This window comes from Prorops nasuta, unplaced genomic scaffold, assembly GCF_024137725.1.
Source record: "Prorops nasuta isolate Cenicafe-Biocafe unplaced genomic scaffold, Cenicafe_Pnas_1.2 PNAS00001, whole genome shotgun sequence".
Taxonomy (NCBI): domain Eukaryota; kingdom Metazoa; phylum Arthropoda; class Insecta; order Hymenoptera; family Bethylidae; genus Prorops; species Prorops nasuta.
Window position 1 is genome coordinate 16,641,243 of NW_027116798.1, and position 22,032 is coordinate 16,663,274.

General features: G+C 43.0%; 2 protein-coding genes across 2 annotated transcripts in view; both read left to right on the forward strand.

Moving 5' to 3' along the window:
* LOC136774074 (uncharacterized protein KIAA0930 homolog) overlaps positions 1–3,679 on the forward strand; it is a 449,327-nt gene extending 445,648 nt beyond the window's left edge. The window contains exon 8 of the mRNA XM_066728154.1: positions 3,564–3,679. Within this exon, the coding sequence (XP_066584251.1) occupies positions 3,564–3,604 (41 nt within the window). The 3' untranslated portion in view covers positions 3,605–3,679. The remainder of the gene's footprint in view (positions 1–3,563) is intronic.
* A 13,340-nt stretch (positions 3,680–17,019) lies between these two features.
* LOC136773296 (uncharacterized) lies at positions 17,020–21,739 on the forward strand. The gene is made up of 4 exons (XM_066726861.1): positions 17,020–17,805; positions 18,247–19,244; positions 19,863–20,947; positions 21,288–21,739. The coding sequence occupies exons 1-4, from the start codon at positions 17,020–17,022 to the stop codon at positions 21,737–21,739; spliced, it is 3,321 nt and encodes a 1,106-aa protein (XP_066582958.1).
* The last annotated feature ends 293 nt before the right edge of the window (positions 21,740–22,032 follow it).

Consider the following 22,032-nt stretch of genomic DNA (forward strand, 5'->3'; position numbering starts at 1 on the left):
TCGGTAAGGAAGAAATTAGGCTGTTTAAGGAAAACGTCTGGTTGCAAATTTAAGGAAAAGGAGTTAGAAGAAGATAATATACCGGGCGACTTATCTGGACTATATCACCTATAGTATGTGCGAGAAAGTCAAGCCTCGCTCAGGTGGAAAAGTATAGCTAACACGACAGAGTCGGTAGCTTCACCGATCACGTTTTCTCAACTACGAAACGTGATATTAATCGGCCAATACCGCCGAATTAATTGATGATAGATGATAGTCCAAGATGAGTGGAAAGGCCCGAGGAAAGGAAGCTGAGGATTGCCTGTGATAGGACTCGCTCTCTTCCGACTGAACCTCTGAAAGGAGAGGATGTGTCTGATAGAAGATCGTACGGAAGCTGAAGAGTGCCCTAAAGGACTCGCTCTCTTCCGACTGGACCTCTGAAGGCAGCGGATGTAGCAAATAGGATGGCTGTTAGTACGTGTAAAACCTCGAAGAGAGAGATAGAGCAGAGGAATATCCAAGAGTAGCAGATGGAGACAGGAAAGCGTGGACGAAGTGCCTACGAATGAGCTTACGCGAGGCTGACCAGATTCGGTGCTGACCGATGGGAGAAGAATGTTAGAGCTCCTCTTAATTATCTCTCTCAGCTGACGAGGTGGTGATGTAGATCGGCCCAAGAGGGGGGAGGTATCACGGCAGGTTTGGAGCCTTCCCGCCGATTTTCCCGATCTTTCCCCGACAGGCATTGCGGTGAGGGGAATTCTCACCCGTGGGTTTTCCGGATGAGACTGGTGGATTGGTGGTGGACTCTGGACCTTGCCAGGGTATCACTCCCTAGGCATCTCATTACTGAAGGGCATATTTAGAGTGATTTTTGTTCCGGATGGCTGATTCCCCTATTATATAATTTTGTTTGATTTTTGATGATGCGTGGACCGTCGGTTGGTCGTAGATTCATCCGCGAGCTCAGGACGCCAGTCCCTGTAAAAGCGAAATGCTTCCTCCTTAGGTTCTCCTCTCTCGAGTCTGGTGCTAGACGTCCGATTGGTTGTGGGACGGGATCGGGACTTGCGATGCTGAATCGGAAGTATTCGGGGTGCCCGTTACCCTGAAATGGGACCCATCCAAGCGTCGCTCCGGCGGAGCCTTTCTGGAGGACGTAGCCAGAACGTGTGGCCCATGGCGTGCCTCCCCATTGGACCGAGGTCTCATGGTTCGTGTGTCGCCTCCTTCGGGACTTGGCAAAATATGTAGAGATTCACCATTTCTCCGACATCGGGCCGTACTCGTCAGCTGAGGAGATACCTGCTTGAGATCGTCCAGGAACTCCTATTCTCCCTTCTTCTCGGGTTGTATATAGTATGTTCGTGTGATAATTTATATGATATGGGTGTGTCGCGTTATATTGGTTGAAAAGAAAAGAGAAACATACCGAGCTTATAAATTATTATGTGTGATTATTTCTTTTGGTTGAGTAAAGCTTCGGTTATTTTATTCCCGAGAACGTATGAGTTATTTCTTTTCATTTATAGCAACACCTATGAGAACTTTGTTAAAGCATAACATAGTCGATCCTGGAGTATTTTCCTGATCCTGCCCCTCTTTTTTACCTTCGGGGGCTGACTAGTCGAGCAAATATATGTGTGGATTGATTTCTAGAGTTTGGTCACAAGAACTGACCTGGCGTCCGACAAATATAATTAATATGTTACATTTTAGCTCCCCGTAAACGGGATAGAAAAGCCTTGGAAATAATGTCTATACATTTTTATATGATAATACTAGCCGCCGAAAGGTCGGAATATATTATCCGCTATAATACATAATTAATTTTTTAAATGAAACTTGCAAAAGTTTCAATCTTAGCTTATAGCTTTTCTCGAAATTGTTTTTATGGCGCTCGCACTCGAAACTACCGATCGGCCTTCAACCACTTCATAGGTTCAAGTGGATGTTTGGCTTTGTGATTTTCTTATTATTCTAATTGACAGAATCTTAGCATTTTTTATGCCTTATAATGCGACCAAAACCATCTTCCTCTTTAAGCAAGCCTACTATAATGGATAATCTTTAATTGTACGTAGCTTTTTAACTGAAGGTGCTAACAAAAAAGTTTTTAGAACTTGTTTACTTAGATTTTTATCCCCTATCCGATGGTATTGGTATGGCCATCGTTCGAGGGACACCCTGTATATATTTAGTGCTCAAAATGATGTAAAATAAATGTCCGTCCTGTCCTTACAGAGTTAGCGTAAAATGAAATCGGTTTATTATTCTGAAATCTCTCTATCCTTACACGCAATGACTCACACCACAAAGACGAAACGATGCTCGCAATACTTTTAATATTAAAGGAGAAAGACAATGAAAATGTAAAAATGGAATACAGGGAATGGAAAACTGTTGTGACAGTTAGGTGCTGGAAGAACTTTGCACTGTACTGCCTAAATAACATTATTATTAATGCCACATCGGCCGGCGTTTCGGTCGGCCGTTTTCATGGTTTAAACTGAGAGCTGTTAAAATATACAAAAATTTTATTTAACAAGATACGGTTTCTTTCACAAAAACCGGGTAGACAACGTGAAAGTGCACGTTATTAAAGATGCAAGAGTTATGGCGTTACCGTAGATTCTTGTCTTTTCCTCAGTCGTCTGCAGGTTCTTTTCTGCAGGTTGATAGGCTGATTTTTTAGTTCATCCCAATTATACCAACAAAGGTCGATTTATAATCGGTTTTACATTTTTGATTGGATGAGCACAAGTGTATGAAAGCTTTTCGTAAGCTCAATAGAATTTTAAAAAACTTGCAAACCGGACAGTCAACTAGTGGTCCCAGAAATGGCACTGATATATTTTTTCCAGGTGCACCCATTGAGGTAAGATAAGTCGCTTTTTCCACTTGAAGCCTATTAGTTGGCGTGGGTCATACTGTAAGTGGGTACAGGGACAGTATAATTTATTTTAACGCATAGATTAATCGCGCTGTATTACAATATAGCAGCAATTTTTTAAACACTTTTTTTCGTCTATTGAATACCTGACGTTAGTAGTACAAAAAGAGAAATTTCTGATGCCACGAAAATGCTATAATGAGATTAACATCGGTTTCAAAGTAATGACGTTTGCAGAGCATCTTACTTGACGCATAGTAACCTTCAGATGGGTTCTTTGAAAATTCGTATATCCATGACAAGCAATTCTATTAACCCATTCGCTACTACGAGTGGCTATAGTCACCTGTCACAAAACGCCGCATAGGCACGACGGGCGATTATTGTCACCCACCAGAAAACGTCGCATCTCTTACAGAAAGGAAATAAAAAATCAAAGCATATGCTATCAACTCCATTTCTTCAATTTGCAAACAATTGTAAGCGTCATAATATTACAAAGTTGATTTTGAGACAAATGTCTTGGCTCCCAATATTCAAGGCTTAGCACGGTATTCAATTCCAAGCAAGGCACTCCGCGGCAAGGACCGCCGTAGCGAAAGGGTTAATGATATGAAATGGAAAAGGCGAGAACTTATTCAAACATCTAATAAATTATTCTTACAATAATTTCTTATTTTTTCAGATATTCTTGACCACGAAGAAGCACCTATATTAACTTTTTAGTCGTCCCAATTTATGTCAAATATACTCATACATATTTCATGTTTTAATTATTAAATCAAAACAATTGTAAATAAATTATTAAGAAATACTAATTATCATGTTTGAAAATTTAGTTATTTAACTCAGAAATAAATTGAAATACAAGTAACAATGTTATGTATGCAAATAATTTAATTCTGTTATATAAATACATTACTCAACGAGGGAGCATTATCATTTTGAGTAAGTAAAATAAGTTACTTCCAACTATATTATCAAAGTTTGCCAATCAACGTGCATATAGTGAAAAGGTAAATAAGGTACTAGTGGTTTTAAGTGGACTCTTGATTACTTTAGGATAGGGGGTTGTGGAGAAAAGATGAGGTAGGAAAAGAAAAAGGGTCTGGCCCCTCCCTTCCCCCTGTCCTTCTTTACCGACAGGATGTTCGTTTTCACCGTCTAGACGTGGTTTTCTCCGTCAGGTCTAATAGCGTTTGTATCAAAGCTCCTCGTTACCAATACGATATACCGATATAAATATAATGACACAGATACCAATTATTATTTGAATCCCAACATTACCGGGGTTCGTGAGATACACTCACGGGTGGAGTACAGATAACATCTAGGATCAATCCTGTTGACTGACAGAAGTACGAATGAAATAGCCGGCGTTTCACGAAGAATAGTCTAGGTTACCCTAGGAAGTAAGACACGGCAATGCTGAGCAACCTAGATGACTTAAGATAAGGAGAAGCGGCTTGGGGAAGCCCTAATAAAAAGCTGTTTCTATATACAGGGTGTAACATTGAGGTAGGTCAATAATTTAAAGGGTTATTAGGGAGGTCATTTACACCAACTTTTGTTAATGAATATAGGGTCGCTGAGCTCTCAATGAGTTTCTACCAGCGTTTAAAAAAAATTATGTTAAAAAAATGATACATCAAATTAAGACGTTTTCAATACTTACGAACAACTTTAGATTCATTTCCTTCTTAGAACAAGAATATCTTCATAGACCCGGTGTCACTTGCGCAATCCTAAACACATACTACACTAAAGTATTTCACCACTGTATTTCGTTTGCCTGGTTACCACACACACACCCACATTAATTATAAGTTAAAATAAATATTCAAATTGTCTGCCCTCCAGATATTATTGTTTTAAGAAGGAAATGAATCTAAAGTGGCTTGTAAGTATTGAAAACGTCGTAATTTGACGTATCATTTTTTTACCATATTTTTTTTAACGCTGGTAGAAATTCATTCAGGGCTCAGCGACCCTATCTTCATTAACAAAAGTTGGTGTAAATGACCTCCCTAATAACCCTTTAAATTATTGACCTACCTAAATATTACACCCTGTATATGAGTCCCTGCGGAAAGAGGAAATAAAGCAATAAGTTGAGCATTATCGCTGAGAATGCGCCTTAACGGGATCCCTCAAGCCCTCTGCAGCCAACATTAAGGAACAAAAAACGAGGGAGAATTGTTCTGCGTTATTTTTCGACCGATTTGTATGATTTTGGGCTTGTTGGAACCGTTAGGACTCACCCCTTGTCATAAAAAAGCCTTATTTTCCAAAAAATGAAAAAAAAACAAATTGTTTAGAAATTCATATTAATAATATTTAATCACAAAACAAATCGAAAAATCGGGCTTCTTTATGACGAGGTGCCAGACCTAACGATTCTAACAAGCCCAAAAACATTGAAATCGGTTGAGAAATAGAGCCGTACCATTGTCCCGCGTTTCTTAGGTGGACGAAAACCAAAAATTTTTAGGAAGAAAGCTAGCCTTCCGCCCCTCTCGCGGCTCACCCTAACGTGTTCCCCCACTCCAACATCGAGACTTACTGCGAAGCTTTCCTCATATTTACGCTGTTCCCCTATCTGTAGCTATACCCATATTAATACCGCTAAAATAATGTTGAGAACATTTCATCTTCCTGATATAATGAAATTGCTAAAAATGCAATTATCATTTTGAAATAAAATTGTAGAAAAGAAGATTTCGTAATGGTTGAAATATAAGGCATACGGCGATACGCGAGACAATAGTACAGTTGTATTTCTCAATAGAATTTGATGAGACTAGTAATATTTAAAGCCATTCATCATGTAGATTGTCCTAAAGAGCTCGCATTTTCGATAAAGCTTAAAGTTTTTCAGCTATGAACGATTGAAGATGGACGTGCGCAACCGCTGATCTACGCGTGAGAAGAAATATGTAGGGGAGACCGGGGACAATTGTAACATTCAAATTTGTGGCTCCGTACATTAATGAAATTTAAAATCGTTCAGTACCTTTCTTGAACACTACAAGACGCTGTAATTGCAATAGTTTAGGACCGCCAATGCTAAGCCACTGTTCGTAGAAATGATAAAATCAGTTTTAGGCACTCTTTTGTAATTATTTCACTTGCTCTTTAACTCTGAATTGCTCAAATACTATTATGTAAATATTAAAATTCAATACATGACTGAAATCGTAATTTCTTTGAGTAAATTTTTCAATGTCGAACGATTTTTAAATATGAAATTATCTTGGCTAAATTTTACTACGTAGTAATTTGGAGCGTGTGGGGTCAATTGTAACAAGTAAATTGATGCCGATTGTACCATGCTAATTGAATAGTAAAATCATAGATGTTTCTATCACGTCTTCAATAACTCATTACATATTTCAATAAACATCGTTCTGATCAAATAAATGTTCAAATGTTACAAGAAATAAAAATAATTTTCATAAAAAGAATTTTATTTTTATAAAACAGTCAATAGTGGTTATTTTGATTTTTTACAAGTAAATTTCATTGTATCATGCATGTTAACCTTTAGATATCATACTCCGTTTATTGAAATATCTTCAACTACTTTTTTATCCATGCACTATTGGAGTTACGCATATTTTACAATTGAAAATCGGTGTGTTACAATTGACCCCTGTGTGGTGTCGATTGTAACAAATTGCACGTGGTACTATATTCATTGTTTGCGTATGGATTAATTAAAATATCACTTCAATAAAAATATATTTGCATTCTAGACATATGTAGTAAGTATTGCAATTTTTTTGAGATTTTTAACACTACTAGGATCTTTGGAAAAAAATGAGATTCACTTTTTTTTACAATTGTCCCAGGTCTCCCCTATTTGTGCGCCGTGCAACTTCAATCGTTCATAGCTGAAAAACCATAAGCTTTATCGAAAATGCGGGCTCTTTAGGACAATCTATATGAAGAATGGGTTTAACTATTACTAGTCTCATCAAATTCTGTTGAGAAATACGACTGTACTATTATCCCGCGTTTCGCCGTATGCTTTATATTTCAAGCATTACGAAATCTCCTTTTCTACAATTTTAATAAAAAAAGATAATTGCATTTTTAGCAATTTCATTATATCGGCAAGATGAAATGTTCTCAACATTATTTTAGCGCTATTAATATGGGTATAGCTACAAATAGGAGAACAGCGTAAATATGAGGAAAGCTTCGCAGTATATTTCACATACTGGAGTGGGGGAACACGTTAGCGTGAGCCGCGTGAGGGGCGGAAGGCTAGCTTCCTTAAAAATTTTTGGTTTTCGTCCACCTCAGAAACGTGGGTCAATGGTACGGCTCTATTTCTCAACCGATTTCAATGTTTTTGGGCTTATTGGAATCGTTAGGTCTGGCACCTCGTCATAAAGAAGCCCGGTTTTTTTATTTGTTTTGCGATTAAATATTATTAATATGAATTTTTAAACAATTTGATTTTTTTCATTTTTTGGAAAATAAGGCTTTTTTATGACAAGGGGTGAGTCTTAACGGTTCCAACAAGCCCAAAATCATACAAATCGGTCGAAAAATAACGTAGGACAATTCTCCCTCGTTTTTCGTTCCGTAATGTTTGCTACAGAGGGCTTGAAGGATCCCGTTAACCTGGCTGCCGAATGCACTTAGTAGAAACGTATTTGCCCACTTGTAATGATGTAATGGTGTATACTGCCAAGCACGTGATACGTTACACACAGTTGTGGATGCGTTCGCAAATGTGAGGCTGATGCTATAGACTTGATTACATATATGTCAAAACTGGCTACCAATTAGTGCTTGAACATTTGTGCAATGGGGTAGTTAGACCACAAGAATATGTCCCACAGTGCCCTCCGTAATACTACAAGATTGCACTTTGCCTGGACGTATCGAGATCATCACTTGTATCGTGGTCTATTCTGGCAGATATTAAGCCTATGAAAGATATCGTATATTTTCGTATTCCTCACTATTATCTACGTAAGGATATTAAGAAGTTTCTCAGAATGTAAAATCGTAAGGCCCGAATATCTAAGAAACGGACTCTTCTCTCTTTCCACAACCAAGTACACGGAGCGAACCTACCTTGCCGCTACACTCCGATGAGTGACACCTGATTCGACACGAAACTCTTAGATACATCCCTATTCAACACAAAGGTTTTAGCGTTGAAGCTCTATTCAACATACAGTTACATGCAAAATTATCCGGCCAAGAATAATTTTATGATTAAAAATGGTTTAAAAGAAGCAAAATGAAAACTCAAGTATATTACTGTAAATAACCTTTATTATGCAATCAAAATGTGTAATTTCCAAATTATGTGTAATAATTAACAATTTTTTTTCAACAAAAATAATAAATTTTGCTTCTTCATAAATGTCCGGCCAAGCAAAACTTACAGACTTTACATATACAAAACATATAGAAACTTAATAAAAACAACAAATAATAATAATTGTGATGAGACGCTTACTTTGTTGCTGCCCCATGCACGATACCGCGTGGTGGGGAGAGCTGTGGCGTACGTGCCGATACCGCGGCCTATACTATAGCGTGCGCAAAGTATAGGGTTCTCGTCATACCCCTCCCTAACTACCCAGAACGGCCGCTCCGCAGCGCCGATACCGTTTTCGGTGGCTCAACTGGTGTTTGAAAGTTGATTGGGTGATATCCGCAAGGAGATCTAGGAAGGAAGGCTCCAGGGTGACAAAAACAACGCCCAGGAAATCTGGTAAAATCAGTTTATTTGAGTTGAAAAAAAAAATACAAAAGAATCAAAAAGTGCTCCAAAGGAGGCTGAGCCGCAAATTGATAATCCACCCAAAGTTACAACTACGAAATCCCAACCCTGTGGTCCCCAGGTCCCCGGACAGGATTCCTTCGTACCTGAGACTCCCAGGCAACGAAGCTAGAGAGAAAGGAAGACGATTTCTTGGAGCCCAAGAAATCGACGATGGAGCAGAAATGCGTACTAAGAGACTTAGTGGCGTCGCAGGAAGGGAGGACTGGCTAAGCTGCTGAGAAGAAAAGACAGAGTCTAGAGTCTAGACCGTTTAAATTGAGCCGCACTTGTCACGGAACTCTTGGGTATTGATATGTACAACAGACCCAAATAATAACAGCGAGAGAGAGTTCTACGCCGTGGGCCACCTATCGGCCTCTGTTGGAGGTAGGATCAAGAGAGACAGAGTGTGAGCGGGAGCGAGACGGCCTGAGAGTCCCAGTCCGCTCGTACCTACACTCCGATCTCCAACAACTGGGTATATAAGACCGAGCTCCGACCCAGCTGAGCATTCCGTATCCAGGAGCTCTCCGGATACATATCCCAACCTGTCCTACGCAGGAGTTCTCCGCGTACACCCATCCAGCGTTGCCAACTCCGCCATTTTGATTATACTACGGTGTACAGTGATATCAGTGATGCCAGAATCAAGTTTTTAGCAACAAAAATAAAATTAACCGCTAGCCAGCAGCAGTATAGTAAATTTGAAGGGAAGGGATATTGTTACGCGGCAAAAATCCCTAGTGGATAAAATCTGCCGCGTAGAGCAAAATACGGCATTCTCTATAAACGGTATTTGGGGAACGATACGATACAGCCAAAAACGAATTCGCGATAATTCCTACACTTCTCTTCAAATGCTCTAACTAGCATTCTATGAACGGTAGGTTGGGCGCCAGGTCCACATAGACCAGTTTTCTCTAGTACGTTATTCTCTACAAAATTCACTTGTTCGATACAGCGAAGTTTTCTCCAAAAATGTTGGGCTAGCTCGGTCCCGATCTGGATAATGGAGAGGGGTCAGGTTAGGAGAGGCTTTCGATAAAGCGGTTAAGAGAATCCTTAATTAATGAGGTAAAATTCGAATAAAGGAAAAGACACGATTTACCTAGGAAAATTCGGAGGTTTATTCACAAAATAAGCTACTTACAACGAACGAGAACACCTCCGATTCAAATCTTAAGAATTAAAAGTCGAAATTCATAAATCGATTGGCCCGCCACATTCTATTACAATTTATGATAATTTTTCAGAGGATTACACGTATCCACTTTTTACCGAAACATACAAGCGATATGCTAGTACAATACAGAATATATCTTGTCGCCACAAGATAGCATAAGGTAGAGGTACATGAGGAGGATACAATTCACTTTAAAGAAAAAGGTGGTGAATCTTGCCTACGATCACGGTCAATCACCTATACCGACAATTGTTAGACGCGAATATTTATTCATACAGAACTCTAACCATCTCACACGCCTCAAAAGCGGAGAACATATTCTTCAAGCTGAAAGTGAGCTGGAGACGGAATTGATGTCCCGTGACACTCAATCTTGGACTATCAATCCGTTAAACGATACAAAACTCGGGCAATTTCGTCCCGGCAAGACTCGATAAATTAATCGACAATTATGTCGAGTCTACGACAGGTAGGCCTCGACGCGCGACACCGCCAACGATAATTAACTACAAGAAGAACTGATTAGTTTCTCCCCAGCTTACTTCCCTATACTCTATTTTGAACTTTATCCCAACGACTCGGATTCTACTTCACGGTCCTGATCATACGCAAGCGAGGAATATAGGGTTTTCGGCATATGGCCATAAATGACTCGATACAAAGAAAGTAGGCAATTACTGGCATGGTCGACCCGAGGGAGGCACTCACCGATCCGCTCAATTTTCCTGATTCGTCACCTCAAACTCCTCCTCTTGAATACGGCAGCTTTTCCCAGGACCCGCTAGTTCGGTAAATTCGTGTAGCTTCCGGAAGACAGTCGTAGGTCAGGTTCGGAGAGCTCCAGATTTACGTCGGACTCCAACAAGTGCCAAATTTCGACTGCGATAGCGGTACAATCATCTCGGTACCTCTCGATTATCCCCACCTAGTCATTAGTAGGCTCGGATATCGATCGGATTACCGAATATTCACGAGGATCCGCGGTATCATGCGATCCTCTTCTCTTAACTCGTCTTTTCTGTCGTCAGGCGGAAGTTCCGTCCTGGACGACTCCAAATATTTTCGTTGGCGGTAGCGGGAGCGGTAGTCTTGGGCTGAGGTTGCCCAGGGATCAATTGTCGATAGATTTTCTTAGCGAGGGCGGCTAGGCGATACGTCCTTCGTCCTGATATGACCCTCCTTTATACCTTGAGGATCTTAAATTAGCTCATGCCTAGCTGGCATAGCGTAGCGACCTAGAGAGCCTCTATTTCTGTCCCCGTCTAGGTGGGTGAAGAGACGATGACGAATCGGGATCCGGGAAGTGGTAAAGCGAGATTCCAGGGTCCATTTCGGATGATTTGGTGAAGGGTATGGTCCTCCTCGGAGCTGGCAATGGGGTAGAAGAGTGGAGAGGCAAAGCCTCCACCCAGGTCGACACGTCGTACAAGCAGTTATAAAGTAGAGGGGGTGCTATGCACGACAAGAAAGCCAAAAAGCGCAACGCGCTAGATGACTAAAAATCACCACCTGGTGACGTGATAAACAAAAGTCATATACAGGCTAAATAAAACTTCTAACCTTTAGGGGTGGCGGGATTTCGCAGCGATCCTGGATTCTCCCCCCCGACCTTGGGCTGAAAAACTTAGTCTAACATGCTCAGAAAATCGCTTATTTGCCGATTTCTAGTCCAACTTTTAAAACAGTCAATCTCGAGGGAGTAGCCGATAGCGAGAGGGGGGGGGGGATTCTAGCAATTAAGTTTGTGACGCCGCCCAACCACGTAGGATTGGCCACGTCACAATATATACCTCTTCCCTTCGAATTTTCTATACTGCTGCTGGCTAGCGGTAAACTTTATTTTTGTTGCTAAAAACTTGATTCTGGCATCACTGACATCACTGTACACCGTAGTATAATCAAAATGGCGGAGTTGGTAACGCTGCACCCATCATTTGCTCAGGAGTTCTCCGAGCACATCCTGGTGCAGGAGTTCTCCGCGTCATCTGCACCGCTCCTCCACCTATGCCCAAGCTAACGGCCGAGTCCAGGAGTTCTCCGGACCAATGGCCATTTCTTTTCAGGGATTAATGCCGTTTATTTTCAGCTCCCCCCCGTTAACCGCCATATTGGCTTGCCGGGCCCTCCCGTGAGGCCACCGACCGCCGCGCCGCCTACCGGTCCGTCCCAAAGCCATCCGTAAGGCTACCGACCGTCGCGCCGCCTATCCGAGCCCTTCCGTGTGGCTACCGATCGAAGCGCCGCCAGCGGGCGAATTTTGTACCTGCGAAATAGCGACCAACACACATGCGTACACACCTGCAGCGGCAGTACACACAACACAAACACATGTAAGTTAAGGATATAAGATCGATGTAAACAAAAACATTGTAAATAATTGTTTCCTTTCTTTATGCCCTGAATAAACAGTTTTTATTGTCCATATTAAACTTGTCCATATTTATTTTGATCACTCTCGGTCAAATCGAACGGAACGGTTTTACGGCGACTAACCTCGCCTACAAAAGGCGTTACATAATATATACAAATGTAAGAAACAAATGTTAAAATTGTATTAATACTTGGTCGCCATACCCTTTGCAGCTATCACGGCAGCACATCGATGAGGCATTGATTCTATGAGTTTAACGATTCTCTCTTGAGAAATAGTTTCCCACTCTTTTAATACTTTCTCCCATAAAACAGCTTGATTGGCACAATTTTCAGTTCCTATTCTTAATTTCAACTCATGCCATAAGTGTTCTATGGGATTCAAATCCGGCCATTGATTTGGCCACTCTAATACTCGAATTTTCTTCATTCTGAAAACTTGCTGAAGGAGCTGGGATCGATGTTTTGGATCATTATACTGTTGAAAAATCCATAATCGCGGCATATTTTGACGAGCATAAGGCAACATTACATCTAAGATAATATCTCTGTATTTAGCAGAATTCATAGTGCCCTCAATTTTAAATTTTGGACCTGCGCCTTTCCAAGAAAATGCACCCCATAGCATAATGTTACCTCGACCGTGTTTCACAGTTGGTGTTTGATACCGCGATTCATTTCTAGTGCCTTTTGGCCGTCGAACGTACCTTCGCCCATCGTTTCCGAATAAATTAATTTTAGTTTCGTCTGAAAAAAACATTTTCTTCCATTCTTCAATCGTCCAATTCTGGTATTTTCTTGCGAATTCTAATCTGTCTTTCTTATTTTTCTTACTAATAAATGGGTTTTTAATACTAACACGTCCAAAAAGTCCAAATTCTGTCAGCCTACGAGATACAGTACTTTGACTAATGTCAGCCAAATTTTCTTCACGTAACTCGCGTGCGATAATTACAGCGTTTTTTTTAACGTCTGAGACGGCCTTTCTTGTAATTATTTTATCCACACTATTAGTTGTTTTTTTAGGTCTCCCAGGATTTCGTTTAGCTTGTAAAACACTTGTAGTATTAAATTTATTAATTATATCGTTAACAGTCGATTTTCCTATAGCCAAAATTTTAGCTATTTCACGTGAAACTTTTCCGTCACTGTGCTACTTCATGACCAATTTACGTATATCTAAAGACGTGTGTTTTGGCATCTTGACTAATTGTTACTGATCATATAATATAGAGGGAATAACGCTCTCAATATTTACATACATTGGTGGTTAATAAAGTAAACATAGCAAAGTGAACTGTGCTATACCTTTAGTAGTTATACCTTCTTGAATCTTGGCCGGACATTTATGAAGAAACAAAATTTGTTATTTTTGATGAAAAAAATTGTTAATTGTTAAAAATAATTTGGAAATTACATATTTTGATTGCATGATAAAGGTGATTTACGGTAATATACATGAGTTTTTATTTTGCATCTTTTAAACCATATTTAATCATGAAATTATTCTTGGCTTGATTATTATGCATGCAACTGTACGTCGCGTCTGCGTTGCGGCCATATTGAAATCTGTTTCACACCTATAGCACCAACACATTCGAAAAAGCAAAAGTAAAGGACAGAAGATAACGCTTAAATGTGTAAGAGTGAGAGGTCTGATGGAGACACCAAAATCTTGGTCGGAAAAAGAAGAAACGCTAAATGTAATGTTTTGAGCTATTAGTAGAACGTAATCGTGAGATCTCAGCATTGCGTGAATCGATTTAAACGTTTGCAGTCTCATTCGAAAGCTTATGTAAACATTATACAACAAAAGTTTCATTAAAATTTTCATTAAATGAACCGATCGGAAAATATATCCATCGGAAAAATCGTGAGTCCAAACATGGCGTAAAAGTAGGTAGTGTCACGCGGCTATTTAAATTACTTGCCGCAAAACACTACCGTGTTACTTGATACGTGGTTTCGGTGATCTCTGGGAGGCTGACCTTGTTGATATGCGTTATTATACTGATACTGGTCATTACTATATTTTCACAGTAATCGATGCTTTATCAAAATACTGTTGGGCAGTAGCTCTGAAGACCAAGAGCGCTAAAGAAGTAACTGCGGCTATGGATAAAATCTTGAAAAGTGGTGGGTGTCCGAAGAATTTGCAAACTGATAACGGAAAGGATTTTTACAACAGCGATTTTAAACTGCTTATGAAGAAACGGGGTATAAATCATTACTCCACGTACAGCACGTGAAAAGAATCGATAGTTGAGCGTTGGAATCGAACATTAAAAATTGACACTTGGAAAAGATTTACATTGAACGGTAGTTACAATTGGTGAAATATGCTGCAACAGCTTGTGGATGATTATAACACACTGAAGCATCGTACTATAAGAATGCGTCCAGCTTATGTGAAACCTGAGCACACATGCTGAGCAACTACTTTCTACTTTTTGAAATTGATGCTGTTCGAGATCGGGAGGAGCAACAATGCTGAGAAGTAGATTCCACATTTTTGCTATATCTCCCTGTCTCTATTGCGTTCACAGGGGACGGCTAGACCAACAGCGTGTAGCCGCTCCACCTGTCTCTCTCTATCTCGCACCGCGGCGCGCTTGCGCGTCTACAGGCCCTGGCGCGTCGCGGCCGCGGCACAGCTTGCGCGCCTGACCACTAGGTGGCCAGCGCCACGAGCAGCTCTCTCGCTGGCAAGTTTCGTGCCGCAGAATTATATAGATGGGTCCTTGATAAGGACCTATCGCACCTCAGCCTTGCTCAACCGACTGCGTAGCAGCAGCAACCGCAGCAACGAAGCAGCCTTTTTAGCCTCAACGGCATCTTGAAGAGCGCCTCCACCGGCGAACTCATCGGGCAAATACTTTGGTAAGTATCACCCACCACCCACTGCCTACCAAGAGGGGACTACCCCTCTGCGGCAATATCCTCCCTCGTAAGGGAGATTTCTCCGGGGACTTCCCGGGAGAAGTTAACCCTCCCCTTCCCCTCCACACTGCCTCCGAGGACTACCTCGGACCCAGTGTTCCGACCCTAAACTCCAGGGCTCTCGACAGAGTCGGGTAGTGGGAGGGGTAGAATCACCCTAGGGGTTGGGTGGCTCGGAGCCACCATAGCTCTTGGAGAAGGAGGCTGAAGGGTAAGGGGACTTCCCCTTCCCTAAAACCACTTCTCCAATTCCGCTTCCTCCCGTGGCTGGGGATTTTACTAGGGAATACCCTAGGGAAAATTGTCCAGTCCGGGAGTTTATAAGTCCGCGTTCCTTTCTGGGGAATTCTAGTCTCTGGGGTTCTTGGGAATCTTCGGTTACCGAAATTCCCTAGAATATGACGACGACAAATTCCCTAGGAAGTCGATCATTTTAGTCTAGCGGCTCTTTGTAAATATATTGTAAAATTTTGTACAGTTTAGTTATTTAAATAAAAACTCCTTTTACCTCTTATCTTTGGCTTTGAATATTTTATTCTAGAATAAGACCTTCCCTTCTGACCACAGGTTCGGAGCCAACTTGGGACATTGTTTCGCACAAATTTTTTGTCCTTCGAGCCGGATATCCGGCAAAAAACGTTCGAAGTGCATCAGTGTTCCTGAGTGGGTATTCCGGGCTGTGTTTTGGATTGTGGTTTTGTTCTGGAATAGAGTTTCAAGATGACTACGCCTAGCTCCGGGGAATTACTGGAAGCGATCAATTACGTGCCCATGATTCGGGATGAATTCGATCGGTTGGTCGTTAACATTAAGAAGCGTGGAGTCCACAACTTCACCCTCCCATTCTTGGAGGATAGGCTTGCGGCCGTCGAGAAGTGGCTTAAGGCGTTGCATAAAACTCATGTTAAGATCACTACTCACACTAAACCGGCCGAATTAGCTAAAATGAAGTACGTAACCGATAGCTGGTATCAAGCGGCCCTTGATGCCCATAGTGACGCGGAAACTTCGACCCAATCAGGGCATGTCGGCATCAGGTCCCACTGCACCTTCAGGCAAAATAAACCACATTAGGCTTCCAGTTATCGATTTACCAAAGTTTTCCGGGGATTACTTAGAATGGAACAACTTTTATGAAACGTTCAGTTCCATTGTTCACGACAAAGTGTATGTCTCCGGTCGGGACAAGTTCCATTACCTAAAATACTGCCTGCAAGGAGAAGCAGCAACGGTCATTAAATCTTTAGCGATCACCTCCGAGAACTATGAGATAGCATGGGACACTCTGGTAGCTCGGTACACTGACAAACGGATGATCACGGATACGTTCTTAGATCAGATCTCGCAAGTACCCACGCTTCGGGGTGACAATTTTAAAGTTCTGAAAGAAGTTAGGGACTCTGTTACGGTTGCTCTCAACGCCCTTAAAACTATGGGTTACGGCGTCGATCATTGGAATCCCATCATTGTTCATTCACTGAAGAACAAACTGGATGACACCCTCCGCTTGGCTTGGAAGATGTATCTAGGAAGCAGCAAGGATTATCCCACCTTTCTTCAATTTTCGGAGTTCTTGACGCGACACATTAACTCATTGCAATCATTAGGTAACAAACCTAAGACTTCCAAAAAGGAATCCGGGAGATCCTTGAAGTCACACGCTGCGAGTGTGAATAGTACCGGTTGCGCTCATTGTAGTAGTAACCATCTCTTGTATCAGTGCAAGGACTACCTTGCATTGACCCCTCAGGCTCGATCAAAGTTTGCATTTTCACAGATCCTCTGCATCAACTGCCTGAGGCCAGGGCATAGTTGCTCAATTGTTCTTCTTCGTCACGCTCCAGGAAATGTAGTAAAATGCATCATACGTTGTTGCATTTTGACAAATCTGGCACCGGGGGGAGCAAGTCACGGGGGACTACCCCTGCGGCAAACTCCGCTTCCGAGCCTGAACCCTCTAGCTCGCATTCTACAACGCATCTCAGCGTTACCGATACACGTTCAGTTCTGTTGGACACGTTCTCTGCTAGAATCGATGCTCCTGACGGTTCTCGTATCATAGTCCGCGGACTTTTTGACACGGGCTCAGAAACTTCCTTTATCTCAGAAAATTTAGCTCAGCAGTTACGAATACCGCGAAAACGTATCAATGCTACCATTCATGGTGTTGCATTGACTTCGGCTCAAAACGTTCGAGCAGAGGCACAGATTACCCTTCATTCTCTCTCAAGACACGGTGTTTCGTTGGATGTAACTGCAATAATCTTACCAATGATTACTCAATATCTCCCTCCGACTAATTCTCGATCGTCTTTTCCATCGCTTAGTGGAATCGATTTCGCTGATAATTTCGCTTCAACCAAGGTTCCAATTGATGTGCTCATTTGTGCAGATTATCTCACGTCGGTGGTAGAATGCCCGTACATTAATTCTCCTGATAATTCGTTGCGAGCCCAGCGGACTATTTTCGGGTGGATCGTAGCTGGAGTCGTACCTAAGGCGGGTCACTCTCATAGCCTCACGGTTCATCATTGCTTTGGCGTAGAGAACACTCTTCGCGACTTCTGGGAACTGGAAGAAGTTCCTGAAGTCAAACCCATGTCCACAGAGGACTCCCTCTGTGAACAACATTTTCTGGATACGGTAACACGCACCCCCTCGGGGCGTTTTGTCGTCGCTTTACCTTTTCGATCCAACATCGAAAAGCATAGTCTAGGTTCTTCTTCTCGGGTAGCAGAGAAAACCTTATCACGGATACTTCGGCGATTGGAAACTTCTCCAGACCAGGCTGAAAGTTATTCTCAATTCTTACAGGAGTATCAATTGTTAGGACATATGTCTCCTGTTCCTTTGAACTCTGATTTTCGCGTCTTTCTGCCTCATCATGCCGTTTTTAAGACCGAGAACCAGAAAACAAAGAATCGCGTTGTATTCAACGCATCTTCTAAAACCTCTACTGGCGTATCGCTTAACGACACGTTATTCATTGGACCCAAGCTCCAGCAGGACATTACGCGGATCCTAATGAATTGGCGTGCCTTTCGATATGTTGGCGTGACGGACATTGTTAAAATGTTCCGACAGATTCTTGTGCGTTTTGAGGACCGCAAGTATCAGAACATTTTATGGAAGACTGATTCCGGTGAGCTTCAGGCTTTCGAACTCAACACGGTGACCTACGGTACGGGACCGGTACCTTTCTTATCCTCGCGAGTTTTGCGCGAATTAGCTTCCACAGACGGGGCTGACTTCCCTCTCGCGCAGGATGTTTTGTTAAATTCTACATACGTAGATGATTTACTTTTCGGGGCTCATGACTTAAAACAACTCAGTTCGGTCAGAGAACAACTCATCGCTCTACTAGCGAAAGGGGGCTTCTCCTTGAGCAAATGGGCATTCAATCAGCCGGGGACTTCCCCGCTTGAACCTACCGAGCTGCACTCTTTCTTTGAGGATCCTGCTGGGTCAAGTATAGTCTTGGGTATATATTGGGATTACGGGGATGATAGCTTTCGCTTCCGTGTTTCTCCTTCGTCTATTGGTGTACTAACCAAACGCATCCTCTTATCAGAAAATGCTAAGATCTTTGATCCCTTGGGATGGATCTCTCCTATAGTCATCACTTTAAAACAGTTAATGCAATCCACCTGGTTACTCAAACTCTCTTGGGATGAAGAGATTCCTGAGCCTGTTCAGTCCAAGTGGCTCAAGTGCTATGAGCAGCTCTGCGACTTACAGGTTTTGAGTATTCCACGATGGACTGGTCGATCACTTACCACTAGAAAACGCGAATTAATCGGATTCTGCGACGCCTCAGAGCTGGCCTACGGTGCAGTCGCTTACGAACGTCTCACGGATGAGAACGGTCATTTTTCGGTACATTTAGTAATGTCCAAAACAAAGGTCGCGCCGATTAAGACCACTTCAATACCTCGGTTGGAGTTGGTTGCAGCCGCACTTCTAGTCAAGTTGTTGGATCACGTCAAGACAAGCTTGGTCGGGAGTTGTGATGCGATTCGGTGTTACTCGGATTCACAGGTCGCGTTAGCTTGGATAGCAAAGCAACCCGTCCATTGGAAGACGTTTGTGGCCAATCGCGTTTCGTACGTTCAAACGCATTTACCGGAAGCCAGCTGGCATTATGTACCCACTAAGTTGAATCCTGCAGACTTGTGCTCAAGAGGAACCAGTGTTCAACAGTTATCAGAGGACTCACTTTGGTGGCATGGGCCTGCTTTTCTCCGTGAGCACACCGCAAAACCTGTTCAGGTCTTTGAAACCGAGGAAGAAAGTCGGAAGGTAGCGTTAACCGCTCAACTAGACACAACTGAGTGTTGGTTTTTTGATAAGTTTTCGTCTTGGTCTAAACTGGTCCGAGTGATGGCCTATGTTCTTCGATTTGTCCAGCGGACCAGGAAAACCGGCCAATGGGAGGACTCCCTCCTGTCTGCATCGGAAATTCGCAGTTCGATTGAAGCCTTGGTAAAGGTTGTTCAACGAACACACTTCGCGAGCGAAATCTCAGCCTTGAATCATGGGTTACGTATACCGTCGCGGTCCAAGCTTCTTTCATTATATCCGGTCATTGATTCACAAGGAATCTTAAGAATAGGGGGGCGGCTTCGGAACGCCGAAATTTCTGAACAAATGAAACACCCCATTATTTTATCGGATTGTCACTTAACTGCCATACTCATTAGGCAAACCCACCTAGAGACACTTCACGGGGGACTCCAATTAACCTTGTCCACGTTGCGACAAAGGTTTTGGGTCGTGAATGCGCGAAATCTAGTAAAATCATGTGTTCATAAATGCATCACGTGTGTTCGCGAACGCGCTAAACTCGGTAACCAACTCATGGGTTCACTTCCTGCCGCTCGGGTTTCCCGCAGTTTCACTTTTGAACACACCGGAGTAGACTATGCCGGGCCCTTTTCGGTGAAATTACATCACGGTCGTAATGCAAAAGCCATAAAATGCTACGTGGCCGTGTTCGTATGTCTATCTACCCGTGCTGTTCACTTGGAACTCGTCTCTCGACTGGATACCGAGGCCTTACTCGCCGCGCTGTCTCGTTTTATCTCTCGTCGTGGAAAACCCGCCGTCATGTACTCAGACAACGGCCTCAACTTCCAAGGAGCGGACGCAGAACTCAAACGCGCCTACCAATGCGCTGTAGAAGCCGCCCGCGCTCGGAAAACCGATTCTTTCGGCGAAATCGAGTGGAAATTCATTCCGGTCGCCACTCCTCACTGGGGCGGTCTTTGGGAGAGTGCGGTAAAAAGTATGAAGCACCACCTAAAGCGCTCCCTCGGAGTCTTCGTGCCAAATTTCGAAGAAATGACCACACTGCTGACCAAGATTGAGGCCTGCCTTAACTCACGGCCTATTTCGCGGTTACATGATGATCCTGAGTCGTTGGACGTACTCACTCCGGGGCATTTCTTGTCAGGTCGGGCGTTAAATTCTCCCCCGGGATTTTCCACATTGGATTTACGCGAATCATCATTAAATCGTTGGCAAACCGTGACTAGAATCACCGAGACATTCTGGAAGAAGTGGTCTTCCGAATACCTACACACGTTGCAGAATAGGCCAAAATGGCAGAACACTAACTCGGAATTTGGTGAAGGAGATCTGGTACTGATCAAAGTACCCAACAACCCCCCGCGCATGTGGACCTTGGGGCGGATTCTCAAACTAGTCCCTGGTGTAGATGGGGTAGCTCGCGTAGCTATACTTAAAACCGCGAAAATAGAGATTCAACGGAGTCTCTCGCAACTTTGTAAACTCCCTTCTTAGCCCTTGCTTTCGGGTCGCATCAGGGTCTATCTTTACCCTGCCTTACGGCATCCTGGGACTCTTCAGGTTGTCATCTCTCCTTCTCAAGCTTCCTGGGACTCTTCAGGTTGCTTAACTTTCTTTTCCTGGTTTCCTGGGACTCTTCAGGTTACCACCTCCTCTCTCGGGCGTCCTGGGACTCTTCAGGTCGTCCTGTTTCCTGTTCCAAATCTTCAGGAACACTTATGATCTCCGCCATGTCTTTTCTTCCAAAACTCCAAAATTACTTACTGAGTCTTCGTACTCATCATTTACCTTTTTGGTGCAGTGAGAATTAATCATAGCGGATTATCCGTGGGCCCACCTCCTGGGTGTAGGATATGAGGACGAGGGGGACGATGTCCTAGAATTGCATGCCCCCCGGGAGGAAAATGAATTTCGACGGCTCTTCGGCCACATTCTCCCGGCGGGGCAAAACGAGACGCCACCACCACCACCGCCACTGAAACCACCGGCGAACCCGCGACGTCGGAGGCCTGTGGTTGCCGCCCAGAAGCGCATTGCCTCGGCGAACTGGGCTGGGAAAGTCTTAGACGATCCCAGCGCCAGGGAGCTCGAGCGCAATGCGCAAAAAATCATCGTAAGGGCATTCGGGCAAATGATAGAGGTGCCCCTCTACACGGCCCTCAAGCTGAGGCGATGGAAGGCCTGGGCCCCGCAGGGCAAAATCACCCTGCGGTGGTCGCCGGCCCTAGAGCTTCACTCTGCCAAGCTGCATATGAAGCCTTGTAAATAGTCGTCTCGTCCCTATCTGTTTTATATCTTTTATTTTTATTTTTTTTATTCTTGTATATAAACTTGTGTTAAACTGAGTTAACTTTCTTCTTCCTTGTCTTGACGCCATCGCGTCAACGGGGGGAGTTTGTTCGAGATCGGGAGGAGCAACAATGCTGAGAAGTAGATTCCACATTTTTGCTATATCTCCCTGTCTCTATTGCGTTCACAGGGGACGGCTAGACCAACAGCGTGTAGCCGCTCCACCTGCCTCTCACTATCTCGCACCGCGGCGCGCTTGCGCGTCTACAGGCC

What these genes read in the sequence shown, in the direction of transcription:
- LOC136773296 (XM_066726861.1), top strand. Translation starts at nt 17,020, where the DNA reads ATGCATCATACGTTGTTGCATTTTGACAAATCTGGCACCGGGGGGAGC. An exon ending in AACAACATTTTCTGGATACG is followed by an intron (nt 17,806 to 18,246) that starts GTAACACGCACC and finishes ATGTTCCGACAG; the next exon opens with ATTCTTGTGCGTTTTGAGGA. An exon ending in CAACCCGTCCATTGGAAGAC is followed by an intron (nt 19,245 to 19,862) that starts GTTTGTGGCCAA and finishes CATACTCATTAG; the next exon opens with GCAAACCCACCTAGAGACAC.